The sequence below is a fragment of the Capra hircus genome, chromosome 11, assembly GCF_001704415.2.
Source record: "Capra hircus breed San Clemente chromosome 11, ASM170441v1, whole genome shotgun sequence".
NCBI lineage: Eukaryota > Metazoa > Chordata > Mammalia > Artiodactyla > Bovidae > Capra > Capra hircus.
Genome location: NC_030818.1, coordinates 19,130,613 through 19,156,138, shown reverse-complemented (window position 1 = coordinate 19,156,138; position 25,526 = coordinate 19,130,613). Strand labels below are relative to the sequence as shown.

The window sequence follows — 25,526 nt, the reverse complement described above, 5'->3', positions numbered from 1 at the left end:
TTGGCCACCTCATGCGAAGAGTTGACCCATTGGAAAAGACTCTGATGCTGGGAGAGATTAGGGATAGGAGGAAAAGGGGATGACAGAGGATGAGATGGCTGGATGGCATCAAGGACTCGATGGACGTGAGTCTGAGTGAACTCCAGGAGATGATGATGGACAGGGAGGCCTTGGGTGCTGCAGTCATGGGGTCTCAAAGAGTCGGATATGACTGAGCGACTGGACTGAGCAACTGAACTGAGCTAGGATGTCCCAATGATTCTAATCTTCCCTGATTTGAATTCATTCACTCCATGAAGAGTGATCAAGCATCAGAGCTTGGTAAGTAGGCTTCCTTTCACACAAATCCTAAAGAAATCTATCATAGATAGAGCCTTGAGGTTGTCCCTAAGGTTATGTTTAAGTTTGATGTGTGACTCTTCCATTTTATCTACCCCAAAGGATTATCTTTTATCCCTTAGAGGAGGTTGTTTTCCTGAAGATGGTAAAACAAACAAAAAGCACACCTTAAGAGATGCCTTAGAAAATAAACATCTTTACTCTTAAAATACTTTGGGCCAACCAATTTGAAAAATGCCTAAAACTTTATAACCTTCTGATATAAAAAGTGGACTTCCTTTGCTCTTTAAAATTAGACCAAATCATTCTCCTGACTAAGACAGAGCAACAGAGACCAGATTTTCACAACTTTTAAAAATAGAGAAAACAACACAACAGTCTTCTGGTATTGAACAGTAGCACAAGACAGCAATCCTTGAGAGAGAGGAAAACAGATTGTTGCCCCAGCTTACTGCCTAGACAGGGTGTCCATGATGCAGTTGGGCAGGCCCGGTAGAGCCTAGACGTCTCTGAGTTGAATAGACAGAGTTGAGAGTTCTGCAAGTCCAAGGCAGCTAGAGTTTGCAAGGTGAAGTACTGGAGATCTCAATGGGTCCTCGCCAAGTCTTCAGCCAAGTACTTGTAAGTATAAGCATGTGAGGAACATATCAGAGGCTGAGGAGTCACCCAAAAGATATAGACAGAATAATCCTCTTATGAGATTATTATCTGATGTTGGGAATAGGGTCAGGAATAGCACATGTTTCCACCTGGCATAGTGGAAATACAAAATTTGAGGCAGTAGGACTTCTGAAGGTTATTGTTGCTTCATTACTGTGAAAAAACAGCCCTAGGCTAAAAGTTGTTTTGTTTCTGCCTTAAAGCTCAAAAGTAAGACATGAAAGGATCAAATCATTTTCAAGTAACTGTGACTCAGAACAAAGTTCATACATGTGTATAAGTATATGTTTGTGTATATACATACTTGTGTACCTATTAATATTTAAATATATAAGACTACCTAACACTCAACAAAGTAATATTTATAATATTTGGGATCCAGTGATCAGGTATGCAAAGTAAGAAGAAAACACAACCCAAAATGAAGAGAAAATTTAATATATTGAAAATGACCCAGAATTAACACATAAGATAGAATTTGTAAACAAGGACAATTAAATGTTCTAACTATACTGATATGTCTGAACACAGTGGAACACCTTTAAAATACTGAAAAGAAAAAGATCCTGTCAACTTGAAATTCTATACCCAGTAAAATTATATTTCAAAAACAGACTTATAAAAGCCAAAAGTATTCATGACTATTTGGATATATTAAAGCAAGTACTCAGGCAGAAGGAAATTGATACCAGATGATAATAGAAAAAAAATTACTTCTTTTTAAATCATTTAAAATGATAATTGCAGTTTAAAACAAAAATTAATATACGGGGGTTGTAAAATAAATATATAAGTAAAATTTATGAGAACAATAACACACAAACTAGAAGAGGGTAAATACAAGTATACCCCCTTAAGGTTATGGTACTGTATGCGAAGTAGCATAATATTACTTGAAGATAGGCTGTGATAAATTATAGATGTATACTGTTGAACCTGAAGCAACCACTTTAAAAAGACATAGGTAATAAACTGATAAAGGAGGCAATAGACAATAAATATCCAGTTAATTCAAAAGAAGACAGAAGAAGGAAAAGGGGCACAAAGGACAGATATGACACATTGAAAACAAGTAACCAGATGGTAGATTTAATTCCACCTGTAGAACTAATCACTTTAAATGTAGACCATTAAATGTAAATGGTCTAAATGTCATAATTAAAGACAAGATTGACAGATACATGATATCTGTCATAGATGTCTGTCATCTGCTGCATACAAGATACCCACTTTAAATAAAAAGACTCAAATAGGTTAAAGGTAGCATAAAAGGATAGAAGAAGATATGCATTGCCAAAAAAAATCTTCAGTGACCAAGTCAGACAATAGATTTCGAGGAAAAGAATATTGTCAGGGATAAAAAGTTCATATCAAAATGATTAAGAGGTCATTCATCAAGAGAACACAATTCCTGAGAGTTTATATCCCTAGTAAAAAAGCTTCAAAATAAATGGAGCAAAATCTGATAGAAAGAAGGGAAGAATAGACAAATCAACAAGTTTGGTTGGTGATTTCAACACTCCTCTCTCAGTAATTGATAGAACAAGGAGTTGGAAAATCAAGATATAGAGGACAGGTAGCACTACCTACCACCTTGACCTAGTTGATACTTATAGAACATTCCATCCATCAAGAGCAGAATATACTTTTTCCCCAAGGGCCAAGAACATTTACCAAGATAGATCATATTCTGGACCATAAAACAAGTCTCAATAAATTTTAAAGGATTCAAATCACACAAAGTATGTTCATAGACCACAGTGAAATTAAATTAGCAGCCAATAAAAGAAAGATGTCTGGAAAATTCCCAAGTATTTGGAAACTGAATAACAAGTCTAAATAACCAAAGGGTAAAAGGAAAATTAAAAGTATTTAGACTGGCAAGGATGTGGAAAAACAGGAACATTCATTTACTGCTGGTGAGAATGTGAATGGTACAGCCACTTTGGAAGACAGTTTGGCAGTTTCTTATAAAACTAACACCATACACAAAAATAAACTCAAAATGGATTAAAGATCTAAACATAAGACCAGAAACTATAAAACTCCTAGAGGAGAACATAGGCAAAACACTCTCCGACATAAATCACAGCAGGATCCTCTATGATCCACCTCCCAGAATACTGGAAATAAAAGCAAAAATAAACAAATGGGATCTAATTAAAAGCTTCTGCACAACAAAGGAAACTATAAGCAAGTTGAAAAGACAGCCTTCTGAATGGGAGAAAATAATAGCAAATGAGGCAACTGACCACTAATCTCAAAAATATACAAGCAACTTATGCAGCTCAATTCCAGAAAAATAAATGACAATCAAAAAATGGGCCAAAGAGCTAAACAGACATTTCTCCAAAGAAGACATACAGATGGCTAACAAACACATGAAAAATTGTTCAACATCACTCATTATCAGAGAAATGCAAATCAAGACCACAATGAGGTACCATTTCACACCAGTCAGAATGGCTGCGATTCAAAAGTCTACAAGCAATAAATGCTGGAGAGGGTGTGGAGAAAAGGGAACCTTCTTACACTGTTGGTGGGAATGCAAACTAGTACAGCCACTATGGAGAACAGTGTGGAGATTCCTTAAAAAATTGCAAATAGAGCTGCCTTATGACCCAGCAATCCCACTGCTGGGCATACACACCAAGGAAACCAGAATTGAAAGAGACACGTGTCCCAATGTTCATCGCAGCACTGTTTATAATAGCCAGGACATGGAAACAACCTATATGTCCATCAGCAGATGAATGGATAAGAAAGCTGTGGTACATATACACAATGGAGTATTACTCAGCCATTAAAAAGAATACATTTGAATCCATTCTAATGAGGTGAATGAAACTGGAGCCTATTATACAGTGTGAAGTAAGCCAGAAAGAAAAACACCAATACAATATACTAACACATATATATGGAATTTAGAATGATGGTAATGATAACCCTGTATGCGAGACAGCAAAAGAGACACAGATGTACAGAACGGACTTTTGGACTCTGTGGGAGAGGGAGAGGCTGGGATGATTTGGGAGAATGACATTGAAACATGTATACTATCATATAAGAAACGAATCGCCAGTCTAGGTTCGATGCAGGATACAGGATGCTTGGGGCTGGTGCACGGGGATGACCCAGAGAGATGGTATGGGGTGGGAGGTGGGAGGGGGATTCAGGATTGGGAACTCATGTACACCCATGGCAGATTCATGTCAGTGTATGGCAAAACCAATACAGTATTGTAAAGCAAAATAAAGTAAAAATTAAAAAAAAAAACTAAACTTACTCTTAGCATATGATCCAGAAATCATGCTCCTTGGTATTTACCCAACTGAGCTGAAAGCTTATAACCACACAAAAACCTACACAAGGATGTTTGTAGAAACTTTATTCATAATTGCCAAAAACGTGGAAGCAACCAACATATGTGTTTCAGTAGGTAGATGTGGTTCCAGACAATGGAATATTATTCAGCACTAAAGAAATGAGCTGTCAAGTCATGAAAAGACCTGGTGGAAACTTAAATTCATATTACTAAGTGAAAGAAGCCAATCTGAAAAGACTCTATACTGTATGCTTTCAGAAACTCTAGAGACAGTAACAAGATCAGTGGTTTCTAGGCACTGGGGTGAAGGGAGGGATGAATAAGCACAGCACAGAGGATTTTTAGGACAGTGAAACTATTTGTGTGATATTGTAATGGTAGATACTTGTCATACATTTGTCAAAACCCACAGAATGTAGAATACCAAGAGTGAACCTATGTGTAAACTATGAACTTTGGGTAATAAGGATGTGTTAATGTAGGTGCATCTATTTTAATAAATGTACCACTCTGGTGGGGGATGTTGGTGGAGGGAGTCTGTGTTTGTGGAGGGGAGACTAGGGATATAGAGGAAATCTTTGTACTTTTTGTTCAGTTTTGTTGTGAACCTGAAACTTCTCTAAAAATGTCTTTTAAAATATTGGGGAAAAATTATTTTGAACTGAATGAAAATGAAAACCTACTAAAATTGGTAGGATGCAACTAAAGAGTGCTTAAAGGGAAGTTTTTATGGCACTGAACTCCTATATGTGAAAAGAAGAAAGCTCTCAATTTGATGAGCTCAGCTTTCACGTTAAGAAAGAAGACAAAGAAAGTGAAGTAAACCCAGAGAAGAACAAAGGGAAAGATAAAAATAAGAGCAGAAATCAATAAAATATAAAGCAGAAAAACACAAGAGAAAGCCAGTGGTGGAAACAGCTGATTTTCTTGAGAAGACGAATAAAAGGAACGTTTTTCTGGCTGATTCTCCAGACAAACTCCTGCCCAAATGGATCAAGGAACGGACTTGCAACACCACTTCTCACCCAGGAAAAATGACGAGAGAGCTCTCTGGGTAATGAGAAAATATCTGTACTCCTATGTGCTAATAATCAGTTTCCAAAATCCAGTAAGACCCAATGTGTTCTTCCGTGAGGAAAAAGCACAGGATTTCTTTGTTTCCCCAGAGAAGTTGTTTTGAACTGGTCATTTGAAAAGTTTACATATATACTGTATTTAAAGTTTCTAAAACAGTATTCTGTTTTAATTCTGTACTTGCAGCTTCACAATATACATATCCTTCTTCCATTTTCAACCCCCGTTATTCAGAATTTATAAATTTGAACCTTCTTCATAGGTTCACTTTTGGGGGGGGGGTTGGGGGGAAGGAATAGACCATTTACCATGTTTATTCTTGCTTGAACAGAGAATCTAAATTGATCATCAGTGAATAGGATAAACATTCAGGAACAAATATGTCTATTCTCTTAATCCTGACATTTGAAGAAAATTTATGAAGAACATTTATATAAAATAAGTTTCAGATGTTCAATAAAGGCAGTATAATTCAGGAATCTAAGGTCATGATGAATATCCCAAGCCAATGAAGTAATGTTTTTCAGTCAAATCAATATTTAATCATTTAGCTTCTAAAAACAGCACCATCAAGCAGATGATCCAAATTGTCACTGGAGAGTACTCGGAATGTAAAAAGACGAGTAAGTCATGGACTCTGTTCCATACAGTTTTCTATTTTTTTCCATACTCCTCTTTCCTTACATGAAAGGTAGCATGGTTTATTCTCTTTTGCACTTTGCTTGCTTCTTTAATTCATAGCTTCACTTAAATTTATTCCCTGGCTTATTTCTGTTTTCTTCTATGAGGAGCAAACCTTAAATGATTTGTTGTTTCCCCAAAAATATTGCTGCATGATTTTATTGCATTTACTGAAATCATACTCTATTTACTTAAATCTTTTTTTTTTTTCCTGAGAAAACTTGGATTTAAACCTGCCATTTATCCAGATGTGTAACTCTGGGACAAGTCACATCTCTGAGTCTATTTTTCCCTCTGAAAATGGTGCCTTTACATCTATTATTCCAATTAAGTCCTTCAGAGATAGTGCCAGGCACATGAACGACCCTCAGGAAAGCCAGCTTCTCCACTCCCTTCCTCATTCCCACCCTGCCAATCTCGGGCAACTGCAAATAGGGCCTGGCCCACAGGGAGAAACTTCACTGTGGAGAGTTCTGGACCTGTTAACCAAAAGCAACACATTACAAAGACCTCTTGTTTTTAGAAACCTTCATAATCTGAATGTTTCCAGGTGATTTATTTAGAAACCGCCTTAGAAAAGGAGTCAAACTAAAGTAAAACTAATTTTCCCCATTCCTAATTTTTTCCAGAAAATAGATTTACTGAAGAGAATTTATAGGCAAAGCTATATTCAGGAGGAAAAAAAAGTTAAGAAAGCTCCCTTTTAGTTCCCCAAGTATGCTTTGTCAAGGTGCAGCCTTGCTCCTTCAACCACAGAGAGGGGTGAACCCCAGCTGCTGTAGCCAACACCGCCCCATTTCTCTCCCATGACACACAGCAAGAATCAATTTCAGTATTGCTTTCTCTAATGGCCTTGACCTCAGGCTTTTTCTGCATAGGGTTCTTCAGGCAGTGACTCCTACCTGATCTGCCCAGGCAACACCTATGCACTACCCCTGCCCAAAGGATGCCAGGGCACCAGTACACGTGTGGCATAGGTCCAAAGAGGGAATTCTTTTTTCTGCTCTTTACTCCTTAATAAAGAGTTCCCCAATCACTGGCAGGTCATCTCAGCTGGGACAGGTGACAGGGTTAGGACTTGGCATTTCTGTGGATGTGTGGGATGAGGGGCATTCAGAAATCTCGTGGAGGTCAGTGCTATGGTATGGAGGGCTTCCCAGGGCATTGGGGAAAAGTAGATGCTGTAAAGTGGCCAGGCAGTCCCCAAGCAACAGGGGTCACTGCCATGATGAGGGGGCAATAAGTTTGGCAGGTAAGGACACAAAGGACCCAAGTGGATTAGGTTGGTTTACTCCACAGTCAGCCCCCTTGTCCCAAGGACAGCATCAGAGCAAAAGGGCCTGGATGACAGGCAACATGAGTCGTTGCAGGGGAACTCCTGGTGGCTCATGGATTTGATTCCTGGATCGGGAAGACTCGCTAGAGAAGGGAATGGCAACCCACTCCAGTATTCTTGCCTGGGCAGAATCCCATAGGCAGAGGAGCCTAGCAGGCTACAGTCCACAGAGTCGGGTCATAAGAGTCGGACGTGATTTAGCAACTAAACCACCACCACCAATTCCAGGGGGCAGTGAATTTACTTTATAGGCTGCAGCTGTACCCTAAGGTGGAAAGTCCTTGACTGAAAAGAATGTTTTCTGAACACCTCCTACATGATGGACAGGTGGACAGAGTGGCTGCGACAGCTCCTTACAAACTACCCACCTTGCTATATTCCTGAGGTGATCTCAGGGCATTGCAACCAGACATGGGGCAGCCTGACCCGAGCCTGGCCCGCGGTGCCTGTGTGGAGGTGTGCAAGGTCACCAGGGTGCCCGGCACAGCCCTTTTCCTACTGACTTTCACCTAAGGAGACTATCCCCAGATACAGAGTTTGGTTAGAGAAAATTTCTTACAGCCATTTGTTTCTTAAATACTTAGTTTTAATGAATGTCCAGAATCCCCTGGTATCCGGTCCCATCACTTCATGGGAAATAGATGGGGAAACAGTGTCAGACTTTATTTTTGGGGGCTCCAAAATCACTACAGATGGTGACTGCAGCCATGAAGTTAAAAGACGCTTACTCCTTGGAAGAAAAGTTACGACCAACTTAGATAGAAGCAGAAGATATTAAGAAGAGGTGGCAAGAATACACAGAACTGTGCAAAAAAGATCTTCACAACCTGGATAATCACGATGGTGTGATCACTCATCTAGAGCCAGACATCCTGGAATGTGAAGTCAAGTGGGCCTTAGAAAGCATCACTACGAACAGAGCTAGTAGAGGTGATGGAATTCCAGTTGCTCTATTTCAAATCCTGAAAGATGATGCTGTGAAAGTGCTGCACTCAATATGCCAGCACATTTGGAAAACTCAGCAGTGGCCACAGGACTGGAAAAGGTCAGTTTTCATTCCAATCCCAAAGAAAGGCAATGCCAAAGAATGCTCAAACTACCGCACAATTGCACTCATCTCACATGCTAGCAAAGTAATGCTCAAAATTCTCCAAGCCAGGCTTCAGCAATATGTGAACTGTGAACTTCCAGATGTTCAAGCTGGTTTTAGAAAAGGCAGAGGAACCAGAGGTCAAATTGCCAACATCCGCTGGATCATCGAAAAGGCAAGAGAGTTCCAGAAAAACATCTATTTCTGCTTTCTTGACTATGCCGAAACCTTTGACTGTGTGGATCACAATAAACTGTGGAAAATTCTGAAAGAGATGGGAATACCAGACCACCTGACCTGCCTCTTGAGAAATCTATATGCAGGTCAGGAAGCAACAGTTAGAAGTGGACATGGAACAACAGACTGGTTCCAAATAGGAAAAGGAGTCCGTCAAGGCTGTATATTGTCACCCTGCTTATTTAACTTCTATGCAGAGTACATCATGAGAAACGCTGGACTGGACACTGGACTGGAAGAAGCACAAGCTGGAATCAAGATTGCCGGGAGAAATATCAATAACCTCAGATATGCAGATGACACCACCCTTATGGCAGAAAGTGAAGAGGAACTAAAAAGCCTCTTGATGAAAGTGAAAGAGGAGAGTGAAAAAGTTGAGCTTAAAGCTCAACATTCAGAAAACGAAGATCATGGCATCTAGTCCCATCACTTCATGGGAAATAGATGGGGAAACAGTGGAAACAGTGTCAGACTTTATTTTTTGCGGTTCCAAAATCACTGCATATGGTGACTGCAGCCATGAAATTAAAAGAAGCTTACTCCTTGGAAGAAAAGTTATGACCAACCTAGATAGTATATTCAAAAGCAGAGACATTACTTTGCTGACTAAGGTCCGTCTAGTCAAGGCTATGGTTTTTCCTGTGGTCATGTATGGGTATGAGAGTTGGACTGTGAAGAAAGCTGAGCGCCGAAGAATTAATGCTTTTGAACTGTGGTGTTGGAGAAGACTCTTGAGAGTCCCTTGGACTGCAAGGAGATCCAACCAGTCCATTCTGAAGGAGATCAGCCCTGGGATTTCTTTGGAGGGAATGATGCTAAAGCTGAAACTCCAGTACTTTGGCCACCTCATGTGAAGAGTTGACTCATTGGAAAAGACTGTGATGCTGGGAGGGATTGGGGGCAGGAGGAGAAGGGGACGACAGAGGATGAGATGGCTGGATGGCATCACTGACTCAATGGATATGAGTCTGAGTGAACTCCAGGAGATGGTGATGCACAGGGAGGCCTGGCGTGTTGCGATTCATGGGGTTGCAAAGAGTCGGACACAACTGAGCCACTGAACTGAACTGAACTGAACTGAGAATCCCTTGAAATCAAAACAGTTCGTTAACCAAATACCTTCTCTTTAAAAGAAAAGTTTGAGGGAGGCTCCACACTGCCCACTCAGCTGCCTGGGGCATGTGTACTACCTGCCACTTAATCTGTGTTTAAGAGCCTGTGAGCAGATGGACTAACATCATCTGAGCTGGTGTGTAATTGCCTACATAATAATCAGAGAAATATGAAAAGGGACATGAAAGCAAAAGGCAACTTAGGACTTCAAGTAACAGTCCAGTCTCCCAAGATCTTGGATTTGAGGCTGCAGAGTAGAAAATAGAGTTTTGTGTGTTTTCAGTGACACACAAGAACTTCTAGCACCTTTCACGGAACATTGGGACTGCATAACTGATGTCTAGGATTGATTTTAACCTTGTCACTGAATTTCTCTAGGCCTCCTCTGCCTGAGTGCAAATGAAGCCCTGTGATGATAATTCCCTAGGGGTGTTGGCTGGTCCTTCCTGATAAAGTGTAGGACCAAGGGTCTGGGCAGAGACAGGGAAGGGTCTCTGTCGGATGCCCCAGATCTGCTCACAAACAAGCCTGTGGCCTTGCCAACACCTTGCCAGCTCCCCTGTGGGCAGCTCTCCACTGAGGCTGCCTAGCTCCACTGGTATTTTGTTTCCAGAGATCTCTGTTAACTGTCCAGGATTAGAATGACTCCAGGATGAAAGGGTTGGTTTTCCACTTCAGGAGAATGCCTTCTCTCTGTAGGTAAGAGCAGGCATGTGGGTGTTCCAGGCCTTGCATTTAGGTCAGAGGAGCTGGAAAGATCCCCTGGAGTTTCCACACTGCCTTGTCCCCTGTTCAATGAGGGTATTCTCTTAGGAGAAAACCAAATTACACTGCCACTTTGCCATTTAGAAAACTGTGTCTGCTCATTTATTTTGCTTGGTGCGTATCTTAGACAGTCATTTCCACAGCGGTTTGTAACCTTCAACTTGTCCCTGTTCCCTCTTTGGCTTTAAAATGCCACACAACCCCTCTACTGAGATTGAAAAGAAACTCCCTTTCACTATGATTTCAAGGAGAACTTGTAGAGTATTAGGATAATTGAAAAAAAATCGATATCATAATATCAAGATACAGGTTTACAGATGCCTTGGGAATGTCAGACCAACAACAATTAAATTGATTTTGGGTCTTGTTTTGATGTTTGCAGTTTCCATGGCTTCCAGAGCCTTGCAGTTTCTGTGCCCTGGGCAGTCATGTAAAGGCTCTTTGTTGAGAACCCAGATTCCGATTTGCCATTAACCTGAATACACCCTGCTCACCTCAACCAAGTGTGAAACTAGAGGAGTCTCAGAAAGGAGCTATTCAGCTGGAATTGTATTTTTTATATGAAAGTCTCAGCTTCCAAGCCAAGTATAGTATTTGCTTACTTGGGCAGCTTCTTGCCTGTGGGCCCAGTTAGTGTAAGAGGAATGGCAGGGATAAAGTTAAGCTCAGTATTTTTCAATTACAGAACATTAAAAAAACAAAAAAGAAAGAAAAGAAAAAAAGCAAAGCCTTCATCGAAATTGCAATCTTTCAGTCTTATTTGTTTGCCATGTAGATGGTTATTTAAAGAGTACTTTTCTCCTCAATTACATCTTCGTACTAAGAGTAGAGGTGGATCCCAGAGGCAGCAGTTCGGCTTCCCTGATGATCTGAACAGTTTTCAATGGCTAATGGCCTATAAACAAGTAATATCTTGTAGCCATTGAGGCCAAGAGACGTGAAAAGGAGTCTTTGACAGCTATAGGTTTTCTTGGATAAAACTTCTAAGCGAAACAGAGGGAGATTGCAGAACTGGAAGACTAATACTCAGCGTGCATTTGATTTTCCAAACTCGGGAACTCGTGGGCATTCATTTGTCAGCATTCAAGGCAATCAAGGAACCTTGAAAGTTTACTAACTGTAAGGTGGTCGGACAAAACGATGTCAATGCTCCTCCCCAGCCCGCTGTGTCAGCTTGGGGTGCTGGGGGGCCCTGCTGAAGGAGGCCGCGTCGAGAGGCCAGTCCTTAACGTGTGGACAGCGCCACTCAGTCCCCAACCTGCAGGGCTGTTCAACAATTTCCAGATGAAGCTCGTCCTAGAGGAGAGAGACAGGACTACCTGATTTTCCAGTCCTTCTCTTGTCCTCCCTCTCCTTTCTGAGACTCTGCTGTCTGCCTGACCTTGGAGTTCATGAGTTCTTCCATTTTCCTTCCCCAAATCCCCTCTTTGCTTAGGCTACTGTAAGTTGAGTTTCTGTTGCTTGCACCTGAGAGAACTTGAACCAGCACAGCCCCCTGCCTCTGACCTGGCCCCTGCTTCTCCCTCCAGCCCTTTTCCTGACACCCCTGCCTCAGCCTCAAGTTGCATGCTGTCACTCTGCATTTCACACTGTTCCAAGCCTCCTCGCCTCCCTAAGCATCTCAGGCAGGGACCAGGTCTTATTTATCTTTGTATCCCATTGGCTATCACAATGCCTGACACATAATAGGTGCTTAAAACACATTTACTGAATGAAACTCAGGAAGGTAAACAGAAAGTGGGATTTTCATTTCTGTGGGAAAAAATAACAGTGTAAGGTGAGGAATAGTTTCCCTGTGAGTAGATACCCTAGAAAGGCAGTGATTGTAACAGACAGTAATGAACCTAAGAAGGGTTCAAAAGAGTGCTGAGCCTGCGTGGAAGTAGATCCTTTCTCTTGCCACCATATCCCATTTCTTTCTGAAAAATCTCTGCCTCCTGTTCTACCAATGTTATTGTGTTAGGGGTTAGAACTCTCAGGTGACTTAGATTCAGAGTTCTCATCCCCTGTATTCCATGTCCTTGATGATGTATGTGTGAATTGTGTCCCTTAAGGAAAAGGGACAAGGAGGTCACTGGAAAATAGGTGGATCGGGACTGTATATCCAGAGAGCCCAGAGCAAGTCAGGGAAGGCTCCAAAGAGAAGATGGCATTTGGACTGAGACTTGAAGGATGGTTGGGAGTTTATCAAAGGATGGAGAGCCCAGTGTGTTCAGGGAGCTACAGGGACTATGAATATAATCACCTAGCTTAAGTGAAGGCAGGTAGCTATCCAGAGAAGCAGGAGGAGTGATGTGGGGAAAGTACAGTTTGCATTGGATGTTTAACAGACTCCTCACTTTGTACATTTAAGAGATCCTGAGCACACACTTAGCAGAATTATACATCAATTTTAAATTGTCAAGCTTACTAGAGAACCCGCTGTGCAGCCACTTGGGTTTAATTCCCAGATCTGCCTCTCCCAGCCCTATGACCTTGGGCAAGTTACTTGACATCTTCATACTTCAGCTACATGATCTGTAAAGTGAGAAGAATAATAGTACTTCTTGCCATAAATTGTAGGGATGGGTGAGTTAATACATGTGAACATAATACTGTTCTAAGGAGAACAGTGCCTGGCATGCAGCAAACACAAATTATTAAACACTTCACGATTATTTCTCTCATGAGGTTGTTTGCAATCACCACTTTGTGCATAATCCCATGATATTAATTTTATCATTTTACTTGTTCATTTCTGTGGGGTTTCTCACTGGACTGTGAATTCTTCAAAGCCATTAGTTGAATAAATATCTCTTTCTAAAGTAATTGAATTCATTTCAAGCATATTTCCTACTTACTACATTTACATATTGGTAACCAGGGGGAGAACTTTTCTTAGGATTGTTACTGAAAAATAACATTATTTGCTGGAAATTCCTCTTTCAGGCTGGAAAATCCTTGACCACAGAAGCATCATCTTCTTTATACAACCATGCCGGTCCCCCTGAGATTATGCTGGGAAACTTGCTTCATGGAGGTTTTGTCCTGATCAAAGGGATTAAAGAGCCCAGAGAAACAAAAAATATCTGAACCCTGTCAGTTTGTTTGAAATTTTTTAGCAGAGCCTTGTTGCAAAACGTATGACCAAGAAACCTCAAAGACCCTTAACTCCCAAGAGGTGGGCCAGTTGAGTGGAGTTTAGACAGCACTACATCCAGAGAGGCTGCCCGGACACTTCTACTTGTTTTGGTTGATTTGGAGGAGAAAGGGCACAGAAAAAGTTCTCTGCTGAGACCTCGGAATGAATGATTGAGTTGACTTAGGAGACTGGCTCATGTCTGCAGGACCCAGAGTGCTCCACAAAGGCTGGACCAGAGGCCCTGAGTGTGCAGAAGCAGGTGTGTTTCTGCAGGGATGGCACGGGAGAGGGGGTGGGGTTTTGAGCCCCCAGAAGGCAGTCAAGTGAATCAGGAATTTGGAAGACAAGAAATCTGAATTCTGGTTCTGTCGTTTTATATCTGCACAATCCTCTTAAGGCCTGGGTTTCCTTTTTTTATTTTTATTTTTTTTATCATTGAAGGATTTGATGTAGATTGTCTCCAAAGTTCTGTTTCTGGTGTTAAGATTTCAATGCTGGCCCAGTGGTGTCAGGCACAGTTTAGGTTGAGTAAAGAGGCTTTTAAATGCAAGTCTTCCATGGCACCCATCACCACCAGGACGCTTGTCTCCACCTGATCTGTGCAAACCCAGACCTGACCCAGCCCCAACCGTACCGCAGCCTCCCCACTCCTCTTGGCTGCCAAGAGGCCCCCAGGCCTTCTTGCCTGCTCTTACCTGAAGTCTGGTTCTCTTCCTCCACCTCCTGAGACAAGGCTGCTTGTGCTCTCTCACCCTACATGTCTCAGGCCTGGAGTCAGGACAGGTTTGCTCCCAGCCCCCTTGAATCTGGCTTCAGCCCTCCTGCCTTGTCACTGTGGTCCTCTCCCAACCTCCAGGGCTCCTCTGCCCTCCCTGGGCACATGTGAGCTTGGCTCACTGCTTCTCTCTCCATCTTGACACCGTCACATCTCTCGAGACTTGAATATCCACATGGGCAATTCTAACAACCCTGTGACCTCTGAGGGCCTCAACAACCTCATTTCTGGTGTTCCACACAGCATATACTCAAGTATGTGATAACATATCAACAATGGACATGTATGAAGAGATTTCATTTATCTTCAAAATTATGATACCTATAGCTAGGGTGACCGTATAACTTATTTTTCAAACTGGTACAGTAAATGAAAGAGAACAACAAAATAATTAAGTTATATCATTTTTGGAAATATTTACTTATTGATGACAAATTGGTTTTCATATTAAAGCCTCTAAAATAATTATATTCCAAAGCTGTTTTCCAAAATAAGACTTTTCTTAAAAAAATTAACTTGTGTACATTGAAGCAACATTGGAAAAAACTTTATATCAATTACCAGCACATTCAAAATAATAGGCAGAATAGTCACCCCTAGTACTTATGTCCTGTAATTAGTTTCCTAGCTAAATCTGTCACTAGTATCTTAATGAAGAATTTCCTTTTTGAAGCTAGTTGTCACATTTTGAAGTTTTTGAACAAATCTGTTTGCAATTGCTTTTGAAGTAAAATTTATGGTTAATAAATTTGAAATCATTGACACCTTTCTTAGTAGACCACAACATTTTTAATTGCCAATAACCCCTCAGGTATCGAGAGATTGGTAAATTCTACATAAATTCTACTAAATGGATACTATTTTTGATTGAAAATTTCTTACATAAATATTTTGCCCCAAGTATTAATACAGGTACTATCTTTTAGCCTATATTCAGAGTACCATTCTCCAAAATACATTTTTACAGAATATAACTTGTCAAGTAGGGTATAGCTATTTAGAATGCTTCTGAATGCTCCCTATCATGTATGTAATTTCATATCCTAATGAATAAGTCTTCAAAGTAAAAAGTGGGGTTCAATCAAACCCAGGCCAGCTTATTTGAATGGAATTATTAATAGTAGCATCTAGTTAACAAATGAAATATCCAAAATGGATATTAAACTAAATGGGACCCAGAACAGCAGGCATATAAACAGGGACTCTCCCAGGTAACAGCTCTAACACTGACCCTCCGAGGCAGCTCATAGTTCTCCATCCTGGCAGCACATCCTCAGTATCATCAGAGAGCTCGTTAGACCTGCCGATGATCCGGCGTCTGTCCCAAAGACTCAGCTTTCATAGATTGGGATGGGACCTGGAATGAGCATTTTACTCTAAAACGATTCTAACAAGCAGCTTGGGCTGAGAGCGGCTGTACCAGCCTGATGCACTGCTTCTAAAGCCAGGTCACTAGAAGGGTGGGAGGCTCAAGATGGAGGGCATTTATGTATACATATAGCAGATTCACTTAGTTGTACAGCAGAAACCAGCACAGCATTGTAAAGCAATTATACTCCAATAAAAACAAGAAGTCAGGTCAGTGTGGTCCTCGAGGGCCATTCCCCAGCTACCCCATAGACTGAAGGAACACAGTGATTCCCATTAGAGAGAAGATGAAGGTAAACCAGGAGCAGCCGTGCTGTGCCACACTGTCCCTGCACCCGTGTGGGTGTGCTGTCACCTTGAGCCAGGAGAGGGCACAGGGCAGGTGCTCTGGGGCATGAATAGAGGGGGCCCTGCCACAACCCTGTGACCACTCCCCAGAACACAGAGTGATTGCATGAAATCCTTTCAAACATTTAACTAACCAACTCCTATATTGTCGTGACAAAAATGAAACTTGTGGAGAGTTAACAGATTTCTGACTGGAGACAAAGATGTTAAAAATCTCACAAAAGCTCTAGGTAAGCCTGTTGTAAGTGCTTTGTTCTATTCTCAATATTTATTTTAAAAACAATTCTCAAAATATAAAATCCCCAGCATTCCCAAAGCAAGGTATCTTTTTGGCTCATCCTACAAATTAATGATCATCTTTCTAACTCCAAGTATGAAAAACCACCCTGGCAAAGAAAAATAACAAGACGTGGTTTGCAAGCCCTGCCTTCCTGGCTGTCCCACGTGTGCCGTAAAGTATTGGGGGTCATCCCAGTGCCAGTCGGGAGAGCAGCTTTTGCTGGTGCTCGGCCTGCTCTGAACTCAGTTCCGAGGCTGTGAGTTGAACTCTGTGCAGATGTTCTGAATGACCTTGGGGACCACTTTGTAGAGGTTGTCAAATTCGTCCACGAAGAAGGCGTGGTCCCTGGCAGGGTGAGTGGCGATGATGTCCAGCTCGTCCTGGGCAGCCCACGCCACACCTATGGCATAGGTGATCACGCCTGTGGGGACAAAGGGTGGATGAAGTGAATGTCCCCAAGGAAAAGTGCGGACATCCACCCTTGCCTTCCTGCCACTCTGTTGGCCATTGTGCTTGAATGCAACCAAATCCAGAATCAGAAATGTGCCCCAAGCATGAACATGTGCTGCGCGCCAGCAGCAGTGAAATTGATACAGTTGTTCTCTCGCAGGGATTTACCATCGTTTGGAGAAAAAAACAACAAAACAGAAGAATGGAGTCAACCCATGATAAGAATTTCATGAGGAGCAGCAAGGGAATGATATCTGGGACAAGCAAAACTTGGGTGCCCTGTAGATTATACCCCATGCCACACACCTGCTCTGTGTGTAAAGTCATGCAAAGCTGAGTCTTAACTGCCTCAAAAACCTGTTCAAGATCTTTTAAATGTAAGTGAAACGATGGGTAGTCAAATCCACCTGCCTTCACTAATCAAGATTGTTTTATGTCCTGCATAGTGGCTCGTAGCCTCAACAATAAGATGTTTGCTTGAGTTGTTCTCCAGAAACTTGGAGTCAGCTGAGCTGAGACTCAGCTGTGTCTAGTTCAGCTGAGCTGGTTAAGACTGGATAGGACCACTGACCCCCCAACCTGGCATGCGTGAATGCCCACTTAGTGGCCTTTAGAACACATGCAGAGGCCTGTAGCTTAGTTACGCCTGCACAGAGCAATTCCATATCTTTTCCTCCCCACAGCTCAGATGCTGCACTCCTTTGTTTGCTCTCCTGCAAAGCCCTGAGCCCCTTGCCTTTGGGGAGGTAGACTTGTGACTGGTTCTTCCGCCTGCCTTGTAGATAAGCCCTCTCTTTGCTGCAAACCTTGGCCAAAAAACAAAACAAAACAAAACCAGTGGAGCTGAATCACTTTTGGCTTGAGGGTGACTTTATAAGCCATAGGCTCCAACTGCGAGGATTTCCAGAGCAGGAAAACTTGTACAAGGACCTGGAGATCTGGCGACCCAGCATCTGCTCCATCCCACAGAAAAGTAAGTGTTTACAGATATAGGGAGGAGCTAACAGCACTGACTGCTGCAGGGGGATCATTGGAGATGAAAGGGAAAAGGTATCCACTGAATTCAGAAGAGACATAAACAAGATGCCGTAGCTTGTAGGGAGAAGTGTCCAGGAAGTCAAAGCCAAAGAAACCAAGTGAATTGCTGTGAGCTGAGATTGAAAGAGAAATGAAGATGCGAGGCAGTAGGCGTGTGGCTGTAAAGAGGAGGCAGGTGGTAACTGGAGCCAGAACATGGGGTCAAAGGGAATTATTTCCCTCTTTAGGAAGGGAGGGACTGGAGTATGTCTAGATACAAAGGGGAATATAGTAGGATTAAAGGATTTGGGCTGCAACCGTGGACTGAGATGCCTCAGGGAGAAGAGGAATTCAGAGAGCAGGCATCTGTCCTTAGTGGTGCGGCAGACTGCCCAGAGTGTGGTTCTTGACTGAGGCAGCTAGTGGGCAGGTGCTGACCTATTCCCATGCCCTCTCCAGGCTGACCAGGATGAGATAAGCAAGATGGCTATGAGATGGCGGGCAGAGTCTGGGGAGGGGCTTCTGCCCAGGCTCCATTCCCCCACCTCCCCACCATCCTCAGGGCCACGGCTTTCTCTAGCATCTTCTGGGTTCCTTTCCTGCTGATGGGAGCGCCGTCCACACCACAGGTGGTTCTGGGCTAAGCTGGTCTCCTACTGTGGCTCATTAAGCTGCCAGGTCCTTTTCTCACCTTTCCAGTGTCTTTTGTCTGAAAATTATCTACATTGGGAAAAGTCAGGGTTGGGCTTTAAAAATGCTGCCAAGTGGTCACAGGAAGAGTTTAGCTGCAGAACAGGGCTTAGACCCACTAAGATCTCCTTTCTGTTCAAAGATGGAAGGGCTGCCCTCTCCCACCCCTGGCCCAAGTAAAGACAACAAGACCAGTATTAGAGATCTAGCTTTTCACATCCTGCAGTCCAACCTTACTGCAGAGAACTTTCTACTGGCAATTCTGATAGATGGTCCCCTAGCCTTGGCTTGGATACCCTCAGGACACCCAGTGCTCATGGCTTACATGTCATCTGTTGGTCCTTGTTGTTTAAAGATACCCAGAGCATGATAGCCCTGATGGTGCCTGGGACATCATCCTAGGTCTTCACTTTCTCCTGACCAGTCAGTCAAGGACACCCTCTGGGGGAGGCTCAAGAAGAGGCATTGAGAAAAATGAGTAAGAGGAGCTGAATGCAAGCTGGGGACTGGCGATCTTGGGCTTGTCATCAAGAGTTGCCCCACCTGGCTCTGCTCACTCACTCTGGAACTTTGGGCAGTTTGCTTCTGAACCGTAAACCATTTTCACTCTGCTGACAGTCTAAGGGGCCTTGTGACTGCTGGCACGTGGGCCACCTGCCATCCCACCATTATGAGTGCTCCCTATGGGCTAAATCACTGGGAAGACTGTCTGAACCTGGTGTCTGGCTACTTTTCCAGAAGCCAGAAATATTGGTTCCTGAAAGCTTATTTTTATATCCCTCCTTGTTTCAGAAAGGATTAAAAGCAGCTTTAAAGATTATGGGAAATCGTGCAAACAAACCCAAATTAAATGGAGGCAGAGACTCAGTGCACGCACACATATGTGCATACACGTGTGCACACACACACACAGGAAAACTTCCCCCACAATAGGTAAGTCTTGTTCACTAGCACGTACTACAGGTTTTTGGTTCACTGATGACTCTCTTTACTTTTATTGTCATTACTAGTATTACTGTTACTAGGGGTTTTCTCAGGTTGTTTGTATTTTCCTTGTATTTTATGGCACTTTTCAAAACAAGGATTATATATATAGATTTTGTCCAAAAGGCATTACATATGACTGATTTTTTGAACATATACAAAAAAATGTTTTGCTCATTTTTCATGGTTTTAAACTTTCTGTTGTCCTCTTCCAAATTTCGTATGGAAACATCTCTTTAAACATTTTGAATGAAAATTTCTTTGAGGTCTCACCCTCAAACCTCCAATATCTGGTTAGCAATTGCTTATATAATATTATTATACTTCTGTTTTAAAACATCCATTTTCAAGTTTCTAACACAATTTTGTGGTCTTCAATGGAGATTAGAGTGAGGAGTCAAATTCCTCTTTAATGCATCATGAGTTGGTGTGTGCAGCCTCCGAGTGTGGGAAGTAAAGAAGAGGGGTAGCGTCCGCAGGCCTTGATGCTGTGGAAACTACCCTCGTGTCCTTGCCTGACCCTTCACTACCCAGAGGGCCCTGTGGTGTTGAACTACACCCTAATGCCCTAGGGTTGTGAACATTTTATTAGGTACTAGACAAAACTGGTGTCCAGAGAGACAACCCATCAAGACCCAGAGGTCTGCTCAGCCCCAGACTAGTCAGCAAGACCAGCTCACTCACCCTTGTGATGGGCAAGCATGGCTGGTATCCGGATATCATCATAGGACCTCCCGTCAGTGATGAGAATCATTAGCTTCCTCTTGTTGGGCTTGGACTTCTTGAAGAGCTGTTCCAGGGCATAGTTGATGGCAGCTCCCGTGCTGGTCCCTCCACTCCAGTAGCCCACCCTCTTGATGGCGCTGAGGACGTCAGATTTGGTGCTGTACTCATTGAACCCGAACTCCAGCCGCTGCTCGTAGGTGTACTGCATGGCCCCAATCCGCGTGTCCGTGTCTGAAATCTCAAACTCCCTGCTGAGGTTGGCCACAAACTGGAGGACCGTGCGGAAGTTGCTGGTCCCCACACTGCTGGAGCCATCGATGACGAAGCCGATGTCGGCCGAGTTTAAGCAGGTCTTGCTGCAGGCCAGTCGGTCGGTGTCACAAACCCGCTTCACCAGGGGCTGCACGGTCTTGTGGAGGCTGAACCAGTTCTGCACGGTGAGTGAGTAGAAGCCATTGGTTCTGCACACAGCCTGGAAGACAGGGGCAGGCCACCTGCCAGGTCAGGGGTCTCACCCTCCAATGGATCACCATGACCTGCCACCTAAGGCCTCTGTCCATCTCGGTTCATCCCTCCGGTTATCTCTGACATATTCCCCCACCCTCAGCCAGGTCTCTGCTTTCATGGAGAACCATCAGTCAAGCAAATCCACAGGGAGAGGGGAATTGCTGGTTTCAGCTTCATATTTATGCCCCTCCTGGCCCCTTGGTTTGTACTGGCAGCTAGTCATAAGGCTAGCATTGGTGGGCACCAACCCACGAGGATTAAAGAAAGCTTTTGTTCTGATTGGGAAAACAAAAGGCACACAGGAGACAAAGCTTAAGAGCTGGTTAGAGAGCAGGCCTGCCTGCAGCAAGAAGGCGTTCCACACCTGTGTCCGGCACCCAACTAGATGTTCTTAACATCATTTCACTACCCACCCCCTGCCCACCTTAACCCTACAGGGTGAAATTCTAACACACTTGTCATGAAGGAACAAACTGAGGGCCAGTTGTGAAGTGACATCCTTGAGGTCACAACTCAAATCTCTCTGCCCTCAGAACCCCAGCTCTGTCCCCTGGATAACCCTGCCTCCAGGCAGATGAATGTTTACTTGTGCCCAAGCATGTTCCAGAAAAAACTCAAGGTGCCTGCAAGTAAACATTGAGCAACCTGATTGGTGTGCTCCTGGAAGTGACCATTTCCCTTGCCACTGCCTCTCCAGAGGTCACAGAGAGAATCACAGACCTGCTGGCTGTGGATGAAGGTATATAATTAAAACATTATTTGAAAACAAGAAATGACTTAAAATGTCCTGGGAAATGTACTTTAATTGGTTTGTAAGAACCTAATGGGGTTCACAAAACTTTCCATGGCTTAGGCGCCATATGAGATGGGTGTCGAGGCTGAATTGAATTCTAGCCAATGGATGGGGGGCGGGGATCCCCACCAGGCAGTCTGAGTGAGTCACAACAGGAGAGAGTGTGGTGCTGGCATGGGCAGGACACTGGGTGGCTGGAGCTAGGAAGCTGGGTTAAGACCACCCTCCAGAAGACCTCAGGAGTAACAGCGAATGGAGAAGGATTCGGAGCAAGGACCCTGTGGGACTGGGAAAAAGCATGAGATGCATTGTGAAATCTAAACTGGGGAGATCCAGAAGGGAGACAGAAGAGATGTGTCAATACTCGCTTGAACCAGGGAGGTGGCACTGGGCATGGGAAAGACGGGGCAGATGTGAGCTACATGACTTGGGAGCTGACAAGTTGCTCCGAGGTAACTCCGGGTGTCTGGGACGGCTGTGGGGCCAATGCACAGTCCAGAGGAAGAAGGAATTTGAGTGAGAAAGATGAGGCACTTGGCATGTTGCATGTAGGATTTAAGGTTCTTCAGGTCATTGGGTGGAGACTAGTCAGTCAGCTTGAAACAGAGGGCTACTGAGAAAGCGGAGCGGGAGACACACAAGTGTGTCACTGCTTGTGAGTGAAAGCTGAAGCTGTGGCCCTGGGAGAGATTCTGGAGGGAGAAAAACTAGTGAGAACAGAGGAGAGAGCCAAGGAAGTCTGTGCTTCAGGTACAAGACGGAAAAGAGAAGGGAGCAAGTGAAATAAGAACACTACTGGGTCCTAGAAGTTAAGGGAGATGAGAATGATGATGAAGTGCAGGATCTGTGCAGGGAGCTGAGCCCCAGTATACCTGGAAACAGGCTGCTAACGCTGGGGGGCATCCCCCACCCTGTCCTCCTCCTTTCCTTTTTAAACCCAGGGTCCTATCTTTGGAGAAAGGTTTATGTGGGGTCTACCGTATAAAGCATACACAAAGTGAGCTGCACTGGGGGAATGGGTCTAGATTCCCATCTGTTCTGCCTCCATGTCCTGCTGGGCATCTCTGCAGAACTCAGGGGCAGCTGAGTTTGAAAGGCTGCACTCCCTGATGTGGTTTAGTACCTTTCCTTTTCTTGTCTATCAGATTAGTTGACTTGTGGTACATGTGCACCCATGTGTGTGCGTGTGTGAAGACTTGCTGGGCTACCTAGCTGAGGTCCCTTGGGGCTATGAGAGGCACTCAGGGGAGCCTCTGATGTGAGGCTTTGGGGACCCTGCTCCTCCCAAGGTGCTGATGCCAGACCTCAGTTCACCAGGTGCATGGTGGGTTGTTGGGCATTGCTTTGAGAGGGTAACTCCAGGTTCCAGACTCACTAGTCTCTCACTGGAGGCCCTTCTGCCTAGAAAAGAGCTTAACATCCATTTGAAAAACACAGGAGACACAGCCTGGATGGTTGTTACAGCTGTGCAAAGTGTAGGGCATTCTTATACTGGGTGGGTTTCCCACTTACATACCTTACGTAGAAGGCATACGTTGTTTGCAAACGTACCTTGTTTGCAAAGTTGGGCTCCAGCACGTACTGCTTCTCATTTTCAGAGGCACCTTCAATGGTGATGAAGAAAATGTTGATTCCTGACTCTCTCGCAAACCTTGAGGCCTCCTCCACCTTGTCTGTGGGCCAGCCATCCACCATCACCACGGCCACGTTGGGGGCACCACCTCTGTTTCCATTAAATTTGGAAAAGAAGTTCTTGGTCACAAAGGAGATGGCCCGGCCTGGAAGAAAAAGAAAACTGATGCTTGGAGTGATTATGGAACAGATCAGAGCAGCATAAAGAGGTGCAGAAAAATATCCATTCCCTCCCTTGTTGGTTTGTTTTCTTTTTTTAATCATGTTAACTAGTTTTGGGTGTACAGTTCAGTGGTATTAAGTACATTCACAATGTTATGGAACCTATAGCACTAGCCATTTCCCTCCCCAGCTTCATTTTGAGCTTCAACTTCTAGTTTTCTCTTGTTTTAAAAACATTTTATACCATTTGCAGCAACATGGATGGACTTAGAAATTATCATACTAAGTGAAGTAAGTCTGACAGAGAAAGACACATATTCTTTGATAACACTTCTGTGGAATCTGAAAATTAACAAAAGTGACCCTATATACAAAATAGAAATAGACTCACATAGAAAACAAACACATGGTTAACAAGGAAGAAATGGGGGGGAATAAATTAGGAGTATTCAATTAACAGATGCAAATTACTATACATAAAACAGATAACACCAAAGATTTACTGTAAAACACAGGGAACAATATTCAATATCTTGTAATAACCCATAATGGAAAATAATCTGGAAAAAAAAAAGAATCACTTTGCTGTACACCTGAACCTAACACAATACTGTAGATAAACAATACTTCAATTTTAAAAATTACATTAAAAATAATAAAAAATTTTTGAGACCAGCACACAGGTGAGAAAATCTTTTCATGGGGACAATAGTGTCCATTCTCTGCCTGGGTGCTGGAGCTGACCTTATTAAGCCCCTGAGCTGTTTCCAAAAGTGTGGGGTAGCCTTCTCCTTGGGCTTTGAGGGCTTGCTGTGAGCCCGATGCTCCAGGTGTGGAAGAGTGTATTCTGGATTCAATGGAATCTTGTGTCATTTCCACTAGAGATACACAGGTCTGGCCTGGAAGGCACCACACCCACTAAGGACCGAGAGATGTGTTCTACCTGGCTGTGCTTTCTACTGGCCATGTGGGCCTGGATAGGTCACTCCAGACTGCTGGGCCTAGGCTTCCATGACGACAGCCTGCCTCAACAGAGAGCAGCAGTTGTGAGGGATGACGTAGCTTCCCAGCATGCCTTTCTCAAGCGTATACTTAATACTTGTCTAGGGCCTCAGGAGATTTTTGGAATCAAGAAGGGTGAGAAACTATACCAGTTTTCTGGGACTTTCCCAGGTTTAGCACTGAAAGTCCCATATGCGCTTGGGAAACTGGGATGACTGATCACCCCAAAGGCAGGGCTCTTAACCTGGCCTCTGTGGACCCTTGGGCACTAGGGGTGAGTATCCACAAATCCCTGGAATTTATACACAGTATTTTGTGTATAAAGCCAAAGCAAAAATAACACCCAGTTGTGGATGTGACTGGTGATAGAAGCAAGGTTGGATGCTGTAAAGAGCAATATTGCATAGGAATCTGGAATGTTAGGTCCATGAATCAAGGCAAATTGGAAGTGGTCAAACAGGAGATGGTAAGAGTGAATGTTGACATTCTAGGAATCAGGAAACTAAAATGGACTGGAATGGGTGAATTTAACTCAGATGACCATTATATCTACTACTGTGGGCAGGAATACCCTAGAAGAAATGGAGTAGCCATCATAGTCAACAAGAGTCTGAAATGCAGTTCTTGGATGCAATCTCAAAAACGACAGAATAATCTCTGTTCGTTTCCAAGGTAAACCATTCAATATCGTGGTAATCCAAGTCTATGGCCCAACCAGTAATACTGAAGAAGCTGAAGTTGAATGGTTCTGTGAAGACCTACAGAACCTTTTAGAACTAATACCCCAAAAAGAAGTCCTTTTCATTATAGGGGACTGGAATGCAAAAGTAGGATGTCATGAAACATCTGGAGTAACAGGCAAATTTGGCCTTGAAGTACAGAATGAAGCAGGGCAAAGGTTAATAGAGTTTTGCCAAGAGAATGCACTGGTCATAGCAAATACCCTCTTCCAACAACACAAGAGAAGACTCTACATGTGGACATCACCAGATGGCCAACACTGAATTCAGACTGGTTACATTCTTTGCAGCCAAAGGTGGAGAAACTCCAT

General features: G+C 43.3%; 1 protein-coding gene across 2 annotated transcripts in view; it reads right to left on the bottom strand.

The window, feature by feature from the left end:
- VIT (vitrin) overlaps positions 14,908–25,526 on the bottom strand; it is a 95,667-nt gene continuing 85,048 nt past the window's right edge. For both annotated transcript variants that reach the window (XM_013967552.2, XM_018055118.1), the window contains 3 exons: positions 23,231–23,457; positions 20,338–20,851; positions 14,908–16,933 (listed from right to left, as the gene is read on the bottom strand). In XM_013967552.2, the coding sequence (XP_013823006.2) occupies positions 16,755–16,933; positions 20,338–20,851; positions 23,231–23,457 (920 nt within the window). In that variant the 3' untranslated portion in view covers positions 14,908–16,754. The remainder of the gene's footprint in view (positions 16,934–20,337; positions 20,852–23,230; positions 23,458–25,526) is intronic.